This window comes from Pocillopora verrucosa, chromosome 3 (assembly GCF_036669915.1).
Source record: "Pocillopora verrucosa isolate sample1 chromosome 3, ASM3666991v2, whole genome shotgun sequence".
NCBI lineage: Eukaryota > Metazoa > Cnidaria > Anthozoa > Scleractinia > Pocilloporidae > Pocillopora > Pocillopora verrucosa.
The window spans coordinates 5,443,189-5,456,595 of NC_089314.1; the positions used below are offsets into that span (position 1 = coordinate 5,443,189).

Consider the following 13,407-nt stretch of genomic DNA (forward strand, 5'->3'; position numbering starts at 1 on the left):
ACAACAAAAGCTGAAGGCATGTCGTGTGAATTGACTTAATTTTCTGCCTAAGAAAGTGGGATATACATAAATAAACTTTCACTAGTAACCCTTGGTAATGAGGTTATTCTTTTCTGATGAATCTTTTACTTTATGTGAGTAGATACTTAAAAAATACGAGGGTAAATTAAATAAGGATGATTTAATCATTTTATCCTAGATTATCGAAACGCTCTCGTTCTTGCACTTTTCTCGTAGGAAAGTTACGGAACGGTTAAGGTCAAAAGTCATGTTGATCGAGAGCAAACGAATAACTACATTTTAACTGTGACTGCAGCCGATGGAGGAGTTCCACTCAGTAGAAAGGTGATGTTGAAGTAACGATATTCTGCACTATTAAGCTAGGTGTCGAGAGTAATTTGGGTGTTGCCGCCAAAATTATTTGGTGTTTATTTTAACGTTATTCCTTGTTTTGCCTTTTTCGCTTTTTAATTAAGTTCTTTCGTGTTCACGAACATTAAGCAATTAGTAAATTCGAATCAGGTTGTAAATCTACTCAAAGGGACGTTATTACTTACAATAACCATCTCAGCTACATAGAGCGATGGAATTTTTCTCCTCGTTTAATTAAAATATTTTCAGTGGTACTCATCATGCAAAGGGTGATGTTAGTCTACATATTTCATTTATAAATTTATTTTGATGGCAATGTATATGTTCTTGAAGTTGTTTGATTCAATCCTGTGTTTCTTCGCAGGCCTTTGCTACAGTGTTTGTAACTGTACAAGACAGGAACGACAACACACCAAAGTTTTCTCAAGCCATGTATACAGGAGACATAATGGAAAACTCCATTGCTGGGACGTCGGTGAACATGGTTAGTACAGATAAACCTCGTGACAACTTTTTGAAGCGGAATGAGTTCATGTACACGACAAACCTTTTTCCTATAGGATAGATTTGTAAGTTTGGAATTTTTCAATACTATGGTTTTGCTTGACAAAAAATTAGAGGCTGTTTGGCGTTCAAGCTATTGATAGAATTGAATTATACTTCATTCACTTATTTAAATTCCATGAAGAACATTGTCATAAACCGGGAAGCTATTAAACGCCTCAAATTCCGTTTTTTGTTTTCCTGATAAGTTGAGGAGCATGTATAAACACTTCATGTTGTAATAGGTTCCCATAATCAGCCTCCAATGGATAAAGGGAGTATTTTTTTCAATACCGACGCATTTACATGTCTGCACAATGTAACTGTAATCGTAAAAGCTGCAATTGCTAATTAATACGTTGTGTTGGTATCGCTAGTATTTGTTAGTATTTATAGTATTATAGGTATTGCTAATTTTGTATTATATGTAGCTGTGGCTTGTAAGTAATGTCCACATTGTATTGTAAATAATTTAAGTGCATTGCATAATAAAATTAAAAAAGAAATATATTTGCTTGGCTATTACCTTATTGGTTCCAATAAGACGCATTTGGTCATATTCAGTGACGAATTTACTCCTGTGCAGTCGGAAGGTGAAATCAGAGAATACTAGGCTCGTATCACAAAAGTTATTCAGATGTTTTGTCCCACACTCCTTACAATTTTTGAAATCCATCTTTATTATTTTGCATTTTTCCGCAGCACCAAAAGATCAAGGCTACAGACCCCGACGAAGGTCAATACGGAGAGATTCGCTATCACCTTAATGGCTCCGAAAGACATCAGTTTGCCATTGATCCAATAACAGGAATCATATCCACGCGAAAATTTCCTCTACCAACACTGGACCATGAGAGGATTGTAAACTACTCCTTTTACGTGGTAGCTGTAGATGAGAAAGGCTTTGGACATGCGTCATCCGTGCCTGTTAAGGTACAAGTCATAGACGCTAACGACAACGTTCCCAGATTTGAACCCAAGACGAAAAGTGCAACTATCAGTGAGGATTCTCCAGTTGGTTTTTCAGTGACAAAGGTTTTTGCTGTAGATCCGGATCATAATCTTAACGGAAAAGTGTCTTATTCATTGATTTCTGGTGCAGATGGAAAATTTGAGATTGGAAGAGACGACGGGGTTATTCGCGTAATTGGCGATCTGGATCGAGAAATGAAAGAGGGCTATGTTTTAAATGTTTCAGCTTTAGATGGCAGTTATTACCCGCTAGAAGGATTTGGTACTGTCTTTGTCACTTTGTCAGACGTGAACGACAATATACCGAGATTTGATAAATTGGTCTACAAAGTTACAATCTCAGAAGAGTCTCCAGTCGGTAGTTTGCTTGTAAATCTTACTGCCAACGATCCAGATTACGGAATAAACTCTGATATTTCTTACTCCATGAACCACCCTATGTTTAAGATTGATCCCAAAACAGGGAGCATGACAACCACAAAGGAACTGGACCGAGAAACTATGGACACATATTCATTCATCGTACGTGTTCAAGATGGTGGAGGTCTGGAATCAAGTGTAGCTGTGAATGTGGTGATATCAGACACAAATGATAATTCTCCGTATTTCCTAAGCGAGAGGTACAAGACCGACGTTATTGACAAGACACCAGTTGGTACCATAGTGTTATCAATTGTTGCAGAAGATAAGGATGTCCATCAAAATGCCCGTATTGTATATACCATTGTTGATGCGAAGGACGACTTGTTTAGTATCGACTCAGAAGACGGGTTTATAAAGTGAGTTGAAGACATATTTTTTAAAAATTTTTCCCGGAAACGTTCACATACAATATCAGTAATTGGCCTTGAAAGCAGTCATTGATTAAATGATAACTTTTTCATTTTATCTTACCTCATATCATTTTATTTAATCATGCATTTCTCGCTATTATCAAATGGAGTACACTTGAAGCAATGAAAATGATATTTTAATACCCAAAAGTAACGAAAGATTTCTAGGGACACATAGAAAGTTCCCAAAAGTATCGTAAAGAATTTAGCTGTACCGAGATGTCCAAAGGTATTCAAACTACAGCCAACTGATCACAGTTGCTATCTGAATTACTAATGATATTCGGGCTTATCTTATGTGATTCAAATTGGATTACATGTTATTTTTCATCCAGCTTCCCTGACGGTCCAGCTACATTTCAGGTTCATTTTTCCTTTCAGGGTTCACAATCCAATCAATCGTATCGATCTTCTTCGACGTGATGTGATCGACGTCAATGGCTCCTTTATTTTCCAGGTGGTAGCACGTGATCACGGAATAGTTTCTCGGTCGTCCAATATCACTGTAGAGATGAACATAGTCGATGCAGGCGATGACAGTCCTGTGTTTAACAGGTGAAGTCATTGTAAGCCATTGACTTACCGACTTCAGAATCGATCGACTAAACTTTGGACTGACTGCACCTATTGACAGACATCATTCAATTTTAAAGTTTCAGAAAGTTAAACGCAACGAGCTTAGGGGGTGTTTCTGTTCAGCGGTAAATCTTTTAAATGCAGGCTCACATGCAAGGTCTTCGAGTTTACGAGCAGTCTGGAAGCCGCTTTTTCAGCAGTCCTGTAGAGGTTGTTTTCAATTTCCACCCACACGTTTCCTTCTTCCCTTTTGATCAAATCAGTGTTGATGAGTACCTGGAATGGGGGGCTCATGGCTGGTTTTGGGAAATTTGCCTGCCTCGGGAGTATTATTCCATCTGCTGGCTGACTACCGACGGTAAAAGCTCCCGGGATACCTCAAGAACCTGCCCTCCATTTAAGCGAGGCAGCAGTTTTTTTTACTAGACTTCTAAAATAGTAGACTGACGGACTGATAAACGAAAGATAATCCAGTTACTGACTGACCGATGGATTTCATATCTCAGTGACCGACGCACTTAATGATTAAAAAAAAAATCAAAATTAATCAACAAAGTAGTTGTGAGTCTGCGTTTGAATGTGAATATCACTTGATGGTTTTTATTTTATTTCGTAGATCATCTTATGTAGTCAATGTTACGGAAAACCAATCACCGGGGACCCCGATTTTGCAAATTATGGTTTCAAAGCACAGACCAGGAGCGGTCATTACATACAGTATTGTATCCTTACAGGACGAATTCCAGATTGACCAAAGCACGGTAAGGCTACTCTTTCTATTACGCTATACAAATGAAGAATGAGATATCAGCCATCCTTTACACACATGGAAAGTATGAGAAAATTTTTGTATCTAACAAAAATGGCATTTGCTAACTTCCTTACAGGGTGAAATTTCAACATTGGTTATTTTAGACAGAGAAGTACGAGCGGATTTTGTGTTCACCGTTCAAGCCATGGATAACGGACACACTCCGCTCAGTGGCTACACTTCGGTAAGAAAACAATCAGGGGACGTACAGACGGTAGATAACTTGTGTTTTAAGTCTTAGATAGCCGCTATCTCTACCGGAATATTCCCAGTCATTACATTCGAGTCCAGGCTTAGTTTAGTAACAGAAAGGGTATAAGCTAGCTTCTAGACTATCGTTATGGCTTGAGAAGATAATTCAAAGTTATCAAACCTCATTCAAAGGGGAATAAAATAAATTTCCTCGCTTTTTTTCGTCGCCGTCCGTGTAAAGGTGGTACTATATCTCTATTTTCGTGAGAATCAAGCTATGCATTACACTAGATCTCTAGAAATCTTGATCCAGATGTCAAAGTCTAGGCCTACTGTAAGCTTTGTATTAAAGCTTCTTTCTCTTTTAAGGTGACCGTCCATGTGACTGATGAAAACGACAACGCTCCTCGTTTCCAGTTCCTTTCTCCTCACAAAATGACCGTTAAGGAGGATGCCCCTCTCGGAACAAGGGTCTGTCGTGTGGAAGCGCTTGATAGTGACGTTGGGGAGAACGCTGTATTTGAGTACGCTATCACCCATGCGAATATTGGTAAGACAGACATTTACCAGATAGAAACTAATAACTTACCTTCGGGTGGTACTGAACGTGCCTTTTTACGGCGAGTGATTGTCCTTTCATATTATTTTCAGGCCCGGGGCAGTCAATGATCTCGGTTCACTCAGACTGCGAAACTCCCTTGGGGCTGGAGAATGGTGAAGTCAAAGCCAGCGACACCCAAGCCACGAGTACATACACTCTTCCTAACGAGGATTACTCACCAACACTGGGGAGACTTAATAACAAAGTTTTTAACCAGTTTGGGATATCTTACAAAGGTGATAAGACTATTTATAAGGATTATTCACCAGTAGCATTTCTTCACGTTTGTGATTGAAAAAAAACAGGAGAATGTGGAACAAATTTAGTATCAATGAGCGCCAAAGAATACACACTCAACTGACAAACTTTAGATATTGTTGATATCTTTTAACTCTTTGATGAGTTGAATGAGTCAAGGGCTTTTCGGGTTTAGTTCCGAAAAAATAAAAATAAAATCTCAGAGAGGCTATGTTAATAATAAGAAGTAAACTTTGTTTACTTCAAAGTCTGTATTAGTATCACGAACCTATTAAAAAGGTAAAAGAAAAAAAAAAACAGAAACAACGTCGACAACAATAATTGAGTGAGGTAGCTATACTTTGTTTGTCTAATTTTTTCCAGGGGCTTGGTGTGCAGCCACGAATAACAAGCAACAATATCTGCAGATTGACTTTCGAGGAATGCGAAAAGTTACAAAAGTTGCCACACAGGGGAGGCCTGGATCCAACGATTACGTTGAAACTTACAAACTGTTGTTCAGTTTGGATGGCAACTCATTTGAATTTCACAGAGAGGTAAGACAGAAACTCAAAGAGAAAGCAGCTACCACAACGTCCTCACACCATATGCAACTTGTTTTCTTGTTAAACTTGAGACAGTGATTTACAGTCGTCATGTGCAAGTACGTTTTTCAAGGTCATAGCGTTTCTGATATCATGGTTTCCTCTGCAGGTTTTTCAGGGCAACAAAGATGGTGATAGTACCAACACGAATCGTGTTCTTCCTCCATTTCACGCGCGCTACGTGCGAGTTCATCCTCAGTCATGGAATGTCAGGATTTGCATGAGACTGGAACTTTATGGCTGCGAGTCAACCGGGAAAGACGAAGGTAACCTGGCCTCTTAAAAACACTGTCGTCAAACCCTCTTGGTCAATACAGTGCCAATGTTTATTTGGATCCCTTGGAATCAATTTCATTCAAATTGATTCAATTATGCAAAAATATCACGATATCGATTAAAATAACGTCTATTGAGTGAACATTTTTTTTTCAATTTTAGTTACTCTGCCTTTCATCATTGATCCAGACACTGGTTATGTTAGTACTTCATATAGCCTGGATCGTGAATTGCAGGAAAAGTATATACTGACTGTGGAGGTAAGAGTGAAGGGTGATGATTATGAAAGACTTTGAAAACATGGTCGAACGCTCGCAACTTTGAAAGGGCTAAATAGAACTTATGGAGGCTTAAGGTTCTAACGTTAAGATTCTAGCGTGGAAACGAGACCGGATGAACAATTTAGAGAGCCTCAGTACTACTGTCAATCTTTAAGGCCTCAGTTTTACTAGCTTCAGCTAAATTGAACACACCTGTATAATTATGACCGACAAATGAATAATTAAATGAATATATAAATGTATGAAAAAAAAAATTAATGAGCAACGGCTGCATTCTCATCTGCCTCCCGTGTGCTTAATTATGCAACGAGAAGTACGACATCAAGAAATGACGCGTTGTAATAGATTTTTACTTTGTTGTCCTCTCAGGCCAAAGACAAAGGCAGCCCTCCTATGAGAAGCAATACAACTCTTGAAGTCCTAGTGATAGATACCAACGATAATCCACCAGTATTCACACAACCAGAATATACTGCATTAGTTCCTGAAAACGCATTCGGTGGATATCAGGTTTGTTATCAAGAACAGCTGCACTAACAACATGTGATTTCAGGTTGTGCAAGGTAACTTTGACCTAATTATTTCCGTTTTGTTAGGTGATAAGAGTCACAGCTCTGGACGCTGACGAAGGTAACAACGCTGCTGTATCTTACAACATCGTCGATGGTGCGGGCGGCAAGTTCATTATTGAAGGTAAGATTAAAACTTAATTTCTTGTGAAAGTGGTGGGAAGTTTGAGTTTTCATCAACTGAATTCTTTGAAAATTTCCTTTAGAAAAATTGCACGCGGCCGTCGCTTAGAGCATAAATTTTCTATTCTGTAGATCTTCAAGGCCACTCTTTCAGCATTCTGATAAAAATGCGACAAAAGTTGCCTTTGCCGTTGCAGGACTTTTTGACAGAAATATAAGGCAATTTGGCAAATTGTGCGCTTAAATTTGATATTCTTCTGTTGCACACTTGTTGATTGTTTTGTTGTTGTTGTAGTAGTTTTTTAATTTGTTCTTAAATAATCTAAGAATTTTAGCTTAAAGTAACTTGAAGAGACAGAGGACGCCTTAAATGTTGTTGCTACTACTATTTATTTAAGTTTTTATTTTTTTAATAGAATCATCAGGCATAGTTCGTCCCTCCGGTCGTCTTGACTACGAACCTATGGGGGACAAATTTTACTTGCTGAATATTTCTGCCAGAGACCACGGTCAGCCACAGTTCACGTCCTATGTTCTCCTGAACATTACCGTCACGGACTTCAATGACAATCAGCCTCAATTTTCACAAAATTCTTATACTTTGCGTGTGTCAGAGGATACTAGAGTAAATTCATACTTTGATCAGATTACTGCTACCGATGAAGATACTGGAGCAAACGCAAAGGTGACGTGCGGCTTGCAGTTCCAGAGCACTGGTCATTCTTCCTTTCGTGGAGCTTAGTTAACCAGTGTTTATAAACCTCTGATTCTTAGAAAAGAAAGACCCATAATCTTGAAAATTTACGCTGAAGTTAGATCGAGAGAGTAGGCCCCGCGGATTCAAATCGGAGACCTTCGCAATTCGCCAAACACTTGATGATATGATTGACGACGAATCTCAGAGATTATCATTCTATCATTGAATCACCTCTTATTACAATTTGTAGCTCAGTATGTCAGTTGTTTGTCCGTCGAGAGCCACGTATCACCAGCGCAATATTAAATATCACAGCTCGTGAGGTAACTCTCAAGAGACCGCGGTTGTTGCACTATATATTTGGTACCGCCCTTTGGAAAAATTGATAGCATGTGCAACCGCATTTAATCCTCTTTCAGTCAATATGTAGTTAGCGGTTAGGAAGAATCCAAACAATGCAGGCAGGAAGGGAGACTTTACCCTGGAAAATGTCATTTCAGTCAAAATCGATAATCTTCAAGCTCACGGAGTGGACACATTACGATTCCCTTATTATTCTTTATTTAAATCCTAGATCACCTATTCTCTCAAGGATGACATGGGAACATTTTTCATTTCTCCTGAAACGGGACAGTTAAAGCTTCTTCAGTCGCTGGACCGAGAGAAAAAGGACCTTTATCGGTTAACTCTTGTGGCCACTGATAATGGAGCCCATAGGCTTTCATCTGAAGCAGAGGTAATGGTCACCTATATCGCTTTCTTATCCGTACAAACACGTTATTATTATGATCTTCTCTGAAAATTTAAATCTCACTGGCCTTGATTTTCAAGTCAATGGTGGGTTCCAACGTCAGAATATGTTATTTTCGTAGGTGTTTGTCCAAGTCTTGGATGTAAATGACAATTTTCCGAAGTTTACTCGCCGTTTGTATGAGCGGAAGTTGGTAGAAAACGTAGCCGTCGCCACTGTTGTACAAGTCGTGCGAGCAAATGATGCTGACATAGGCAAAAATGGCAACGTGCGGTACATGATCACAGCCGGAAACGAAGCTGGTAATTGCTCCTATCATTGTGAGAGAAGACTTAAGTTTCTATTTCAAAATGAGCGCATAATTTGATACTGCTTATCACATATATATATTGTAGTATGCAAGTTAATTGCTTTAAGCTTCAGAGCTAGTGCAGAGAATCTGATAAATTATTTGGATTCCACATACCATTTTTCTGCAAAACAATGACATAGCTAAGAATTGAGCCGAGACTGGCTTTGGGTTCTGAGTCGGAGACGAAGCGCGCCTACCATTACATCATTGCCTTCCAAAACGTTTTAGCCCGGTGATGAATACTCATTAACTTAAAGGTTAAAAATGACAAGCCAGTAATGATTCTAACTTTCATTTCAAGGACTCTTTTCAATTCATGAAATTACCGGAGAGATAAGTGTGGCAAAACCCTTGGATCGTGAGGCGAACAACTCCTTAAAAATTAGCGTGCTCGCTGAGGATGGTGGGGAACCTAAGAAAACCGACCAATCCGAAGTTGAATTTGTTTTGACTGACGTGAATGACAACTCACCCGTCATAAGACCGAAGAAGAGCAAAGCCTCAGTCTTCGAGGTAATTAAATAACTTGTAAAGTTATAAGCACCAAAAGTTACAGAAGAAGCATATTGTATATCATAAAGAATGGACGGTGGGGGGTCTTACATCAATACTATCAATACTGTTGGCTAAGTTTTGCGAGTAAACGTATTATCACATTGATTAAATTTCGTTCATTAACTGCGGTGAAATTTCTCTTGGGCTTATTTAGAATGTTAACACTGGGTCGTTTGTGTATGACGTCAATGCCACTGATGACGACATTATGATGAATGGGAGAGTGGAATTTGCCATCATGCATGGCGAAGAAGGGAAGTTTGTTATTAACGCTACTTCCGGAGTTATAACGACCGCTGGTGCGCTTGACCGGGAGAAAAAGGACTGGTATTCAGTAAGTAACCTTTTTTAATCCCAGGATGCTTGTCTGGGTGTTGTTAAGCCTTTCCGGTGTGATGTCTTTTTAAGCTTTTGGATTTTAAGCCTGGGTCAATGGCTAAGCCATCCACACCGAGGAGTGCCTTTCATGTGCACGTAAAGCGGGATTTTGGGGGGAATAAAATGGAATGGCCTTTTCAATCGGAAATATTTCGGAAATGAAAGAAATACATTTGAGGTATTCTTTTTGGTTGTTTTACTGAAATTTTTCTTTTGCAAATAAATACAATCAATCAGTTAGACTGTGATGATTTTAAGACTTAGCGATCGCATTCATTGCCTCAGCTCATCGTCATGGCACGTGACCAGGGTACGGTTCCATACATGGATTTCGGTACAGTTGAGGTGAAGATACTTGATATGAATGACAACACACCGCTATTTACTACCGTAAGTTAACTTCTAATCATTTTTCTTGTTCTTAGCCGATCCGTTGTGTGGGACTTTTGTACAGAAGTTTAGTCTACCTAGATTGCTTCCACCTCGGTTTTATTTCCTTTAACCTTTTGTTGTATAAGTTTGTGGTGTTGCAAGTTGTGATGAATGTCTCTCTAGAATTCAGATTCAGAAAAAGCAGTTTGGGTGGCCTCAATAAGGAAGTGTCGCTCGTAGAAGGCCTTTCGTAAACCTTTGTGAAAAGGCGTCACCATTGCCACCTAAGTCTGTGCACGGGCTTTATAGTTTTATAGTCAAGCGAGGAAACACGTCTGTTTTCTCCCCTAATCCCAATATTTGGGTTCGGAATCTTGAAACCTGTGTGTCCATAATTTTGTTTGCTTTTAAGACGAAAAAGTAATAATAAAAATAGAAGGATCGTGAGTGGCACATTATCTTTTACCGTCCAGTAGAAGTAGGTCACTCAAGAATCGATAATAATTTATGCATTGTTTCATAATTAGGTTTCTTTCAAACTAAATTAAATTCTAATCGGTCTGATAATTATTATTGCCGTTTTGCTCTTGTTAACTTAATTTCGCAATTAAATAATGATGTACTTTAGTTTTCTATGGAGACGTTGGTTTTTTTTTTCCTATTGTAGACTTTCGGACCCTTCTCGGCAACTGAAAACGAACTCGAGAATACAACGATAGGAAAGGTTTTTGCTGAGGACAAAGACATCGGAAAACATGCTGAAATAACATATTCAATAACTGGTGCGAATCAGTTAGTGGTTTTTATATTACATATCCTAGTTTAGTTCGTACTTGTCATTTTCGAGAGGAAATTGTCGTTTATGAAGAGTTAGGTACGCTTTAGTTCAATAAGTTGCTTACAATCTACATGTTCATTCAGTTTAATTGCTAGGCATCAACAGTAACTGTCAGACAGGGTGCGATACGCTACAGAGGAATGTTACTGCATCATGGTGCACTTCATCGTCTCACTCGAGCTTTCCTTTTCTTAAGTGTTTCAGGAGGGCACTTAAAAATATTACCTTCATTAAACACGCGAGAAACAAAAGAGTGCTGTTTAAATACGCATGCGCAGCCGCCTTCTCATCTCTATTTATCTGTATCTTCGCGATAGATAATTACTCGTTGCTCATGATGCAAATTAGTGTTTCATCATTAGAATCACCTAACGTGTCATCTATGAAGTTTATTATTATCATTATCATTATTGTTATTAATAACATGACCAGTTAATTTTCAAGGATTAAAAAGAATTTTGGACAGGTCGTAGCTAAACCTCCATCGTGCTTCGCGCTGTTATCGCTAATATGCCATTTATGGATGAAATCTGTATTTCCTACATCCTGATTTACTTTATTCCTTCACCAGGGGGAGACACTGACAACTGTTTTGAAATAAATGGAGCTACCGGAAGAATCTTTACTAACAAGCCATTGGTAAAAATTTTCATTTACTAGTCATAAAATATAATTTCGATTAATTTTTTCGTTGTTTTTTGGAATTCTATCCAGATATCAATTGGTGTGTTTCATATAGGACCGCGAGAGGATTAGGCACTACGATCTTTCAGTGGCTGCAACCAATGTCGCATCCAGTCCACCCTTGAGCAGTGAGACAATAGTGAGAGTCAATGTCCTGGACACCAATGACGAAGCGCCTCGTTTTAGTGTCCCTAGCTACAACGAGACGATCTCCGAGGGAGCTAAGGCAGGAACATCCATTGTGAAAGTGTCCGCTCAAGATAAAGATCTGGTTAGTGCAGCTATACCTCTAGTTAAAAGGAAGAGGTCTGCTTGATGTAGAATTATGATTGTCAGACCTGGTTTTAAATTTCGTCCTGCAAAGCGCTAGAAAAATTGCCCCCTGTACAGAAGTATGCTTTCGATTAAGGTACCAGTTTACAAGGTTACACATCAATGGGACCCAATCGGTACTAGAAAAAGTGTCCCCTGTATACAGGTGTCCGTTCCATTAAGGTACCAGATAGAAAGGTAATTATTGAAGAATCCATCAAAAACCACGTTCGGGGCTAAACAATTACAATTGAGATGTCACTCAACTGAAGGAAAAAGACACAATTTAGTAGCTTTTTTTTTTCTGTCGAGATTAAAGTTAATGTCCCTTGAGTGGATTTACCCATTAAATGGAGTCATTTTGTCAAAGGAACTTTACAGTATACACCTGTTCCCTTGAGAAACTGAAGCGTCCAAGAGTTGTTCGTGTTTGTAAAGAGATTCAGTGTTGATTTATTGGGTTTCTTTTTCGACACGCTATAAATCAAGATCAAAGACGAGAACATTTCTAAGGGGGAACGTTATTCTATATACTCCATATCGATGATTTAAGGTTAAGAACATTAGAAAATTAGAATGAACTAAATTACTTTACTTGTACGTTTGACGTTTGTACTTTTCAATTCTGATTTAAATGGTAGATAATTGCAGCTCTTTCATTTGATTGAAAATTTTTCTTGAACATTACTCAAATTAAAATTTAAACATTGCTATGGATAGGTTTTAATCTTCGTTACGATGTAAACGTTACTTTTTAAAACTTTCTGTCCTAGGGTACTAACAGTCGTGTACTATACAAAATTCTGTATGATGAGATCACTGCAAACGTGTTTGGCATGAATCAAGATTCCGGAATAATGACGTTAAAAAACAACATCGACGAAGAAGAATACAGACGGTTTATGATTATTGTAGAGGCAAAGGACCTTGGATCACCCCAGCCCCTCTCGTCTGTTGTTCCTGTTTATGTCATCGTTGATGACGTGAATGACAATCAGCCGAAGTTTGAAAAAAAGTTTTACAGGTATTTACTTACGTGTACTTTTGTGTAAAATGAAACCGTCCTCGCTCTCGCTCACTTATCGGAAAGGCCAGCCATAACAAAGAAACCATTCACTTGTTAAATTACAGAACCAATGAAATGTTTCTCTCACTCGGTACGTCATGCTGCTTCCTTTTCCTTCTTTCCTTCATTAAGTGCGTCAGTGTCTGAGACGGCTTCTATCGGTTGGTCAGTTATCAAGGTCAGAGCCACAGACCAAGATATGGGACCAAATGCCGAAATGACTTACAAGATAACACGAGGAGATGATCAGAGTAAGTCGCTAGAGTTACGATCTATCCTGGAGTAGTAAATTGGTTTAAGTTTTGTTTTGCAGCTTCAAGTTTGTACAAGTGGATGAATAAAATTGTCCATAAACGTTTCATAACAATTACTGAGAGAATTCAAAACACTATGTCGAGGAATTTTTTTACA

General features: G+C 38.6%; 1 protein-coding gene across 1 annotated transcript in view; it reads left to right on the forward strand.

Annotated features, from left to right (window-relative positions):
* Window positions 1–13,407, forward strand: part of LOC131798346 (protocadherin Fat 4) — a 48,266-nt gene that overhangs the window by 28,577 nt on the left and 6,282 nt on the right. Inside the window, exons 36-59 of the mRNA XM_059115993.2 lie at window positions 238–345; window positions 737–856; window positions 1,618–2,666; window positions 3,102–3,275; window positions 3,913–4,057; window positions 4,184–4,291; window positions 4,669–4,849; window positions 4,951–5,136; window positions 5,522–5,694; window positions 5,852–6,008; window positions 6,181–6,278; window positions 6,669–6,809; window positions 6,896–6,992; window positions 7,408–7,676; window positions 8,263–8,424; window positions 8,561–8,741; window positions 9,093–9,304; window positions 9,501–9,680; window positions 10,010–10,114; window positions 10,764–10,878; window positions 11,506–11,573; window positions 11,674–11,889; window positions 12,704–12,954; window positions 13,129–13,247. Coding sequence (XP_058971976.2) covers window positions 238–345; window positions 737–856; window positions 1,618–2,666; window positions 3,102–3,275; window positions 3,913–4,057; window positions 4,184–4,291; window positions 4,669–4,849; window positions 4,951–5,136; window positions 5,522–5,694; window positions 5,852–6,008; window positions 6,181–6,278; window positions 6,669–6,809; window positions 6,896–6,992; window positions 7,408–7,676; window positions 8,263–8,424; window positions 8,561–8,741; window positions 9,093–9,304; window positions 9,501–9,680; window positions 10,010–10,114; window positions 10,764–10,878; window positions 11,506–11,573; window positions 11,674–11,889; window positions 12,704–12,954; window positions 13,129–13,247 — 4,615 coding nt within the window. The remainder of the gene's footprint in view (window positions 1–237; window positions 346–736; window positions 857–1,617; window positions 2,667–3,101; window positions 3,276–3,912; window positions 4,058–4,183; window positions 4,292–4,668; window positions 4,850–4,950; window positions 5,137–5,521; window positions 5,695–5,851; window positions 6,009–6,180; window positions 6,279–6,668; window positions 6,810–6,895; window positions 6,993–7,407; window positions 7,677–8,262; window positions 8,425–8,560; window positions 8,742–9,092; window positions 9,305–9,500; window positions 9,681–10,009; window positions 10,115–10,763; window positions 10,879–11,505; window positions 11,574–11,673; window positions 11,890–12,703; window positions 12,955–13,128; window positions 13,248–13,407) is intronic.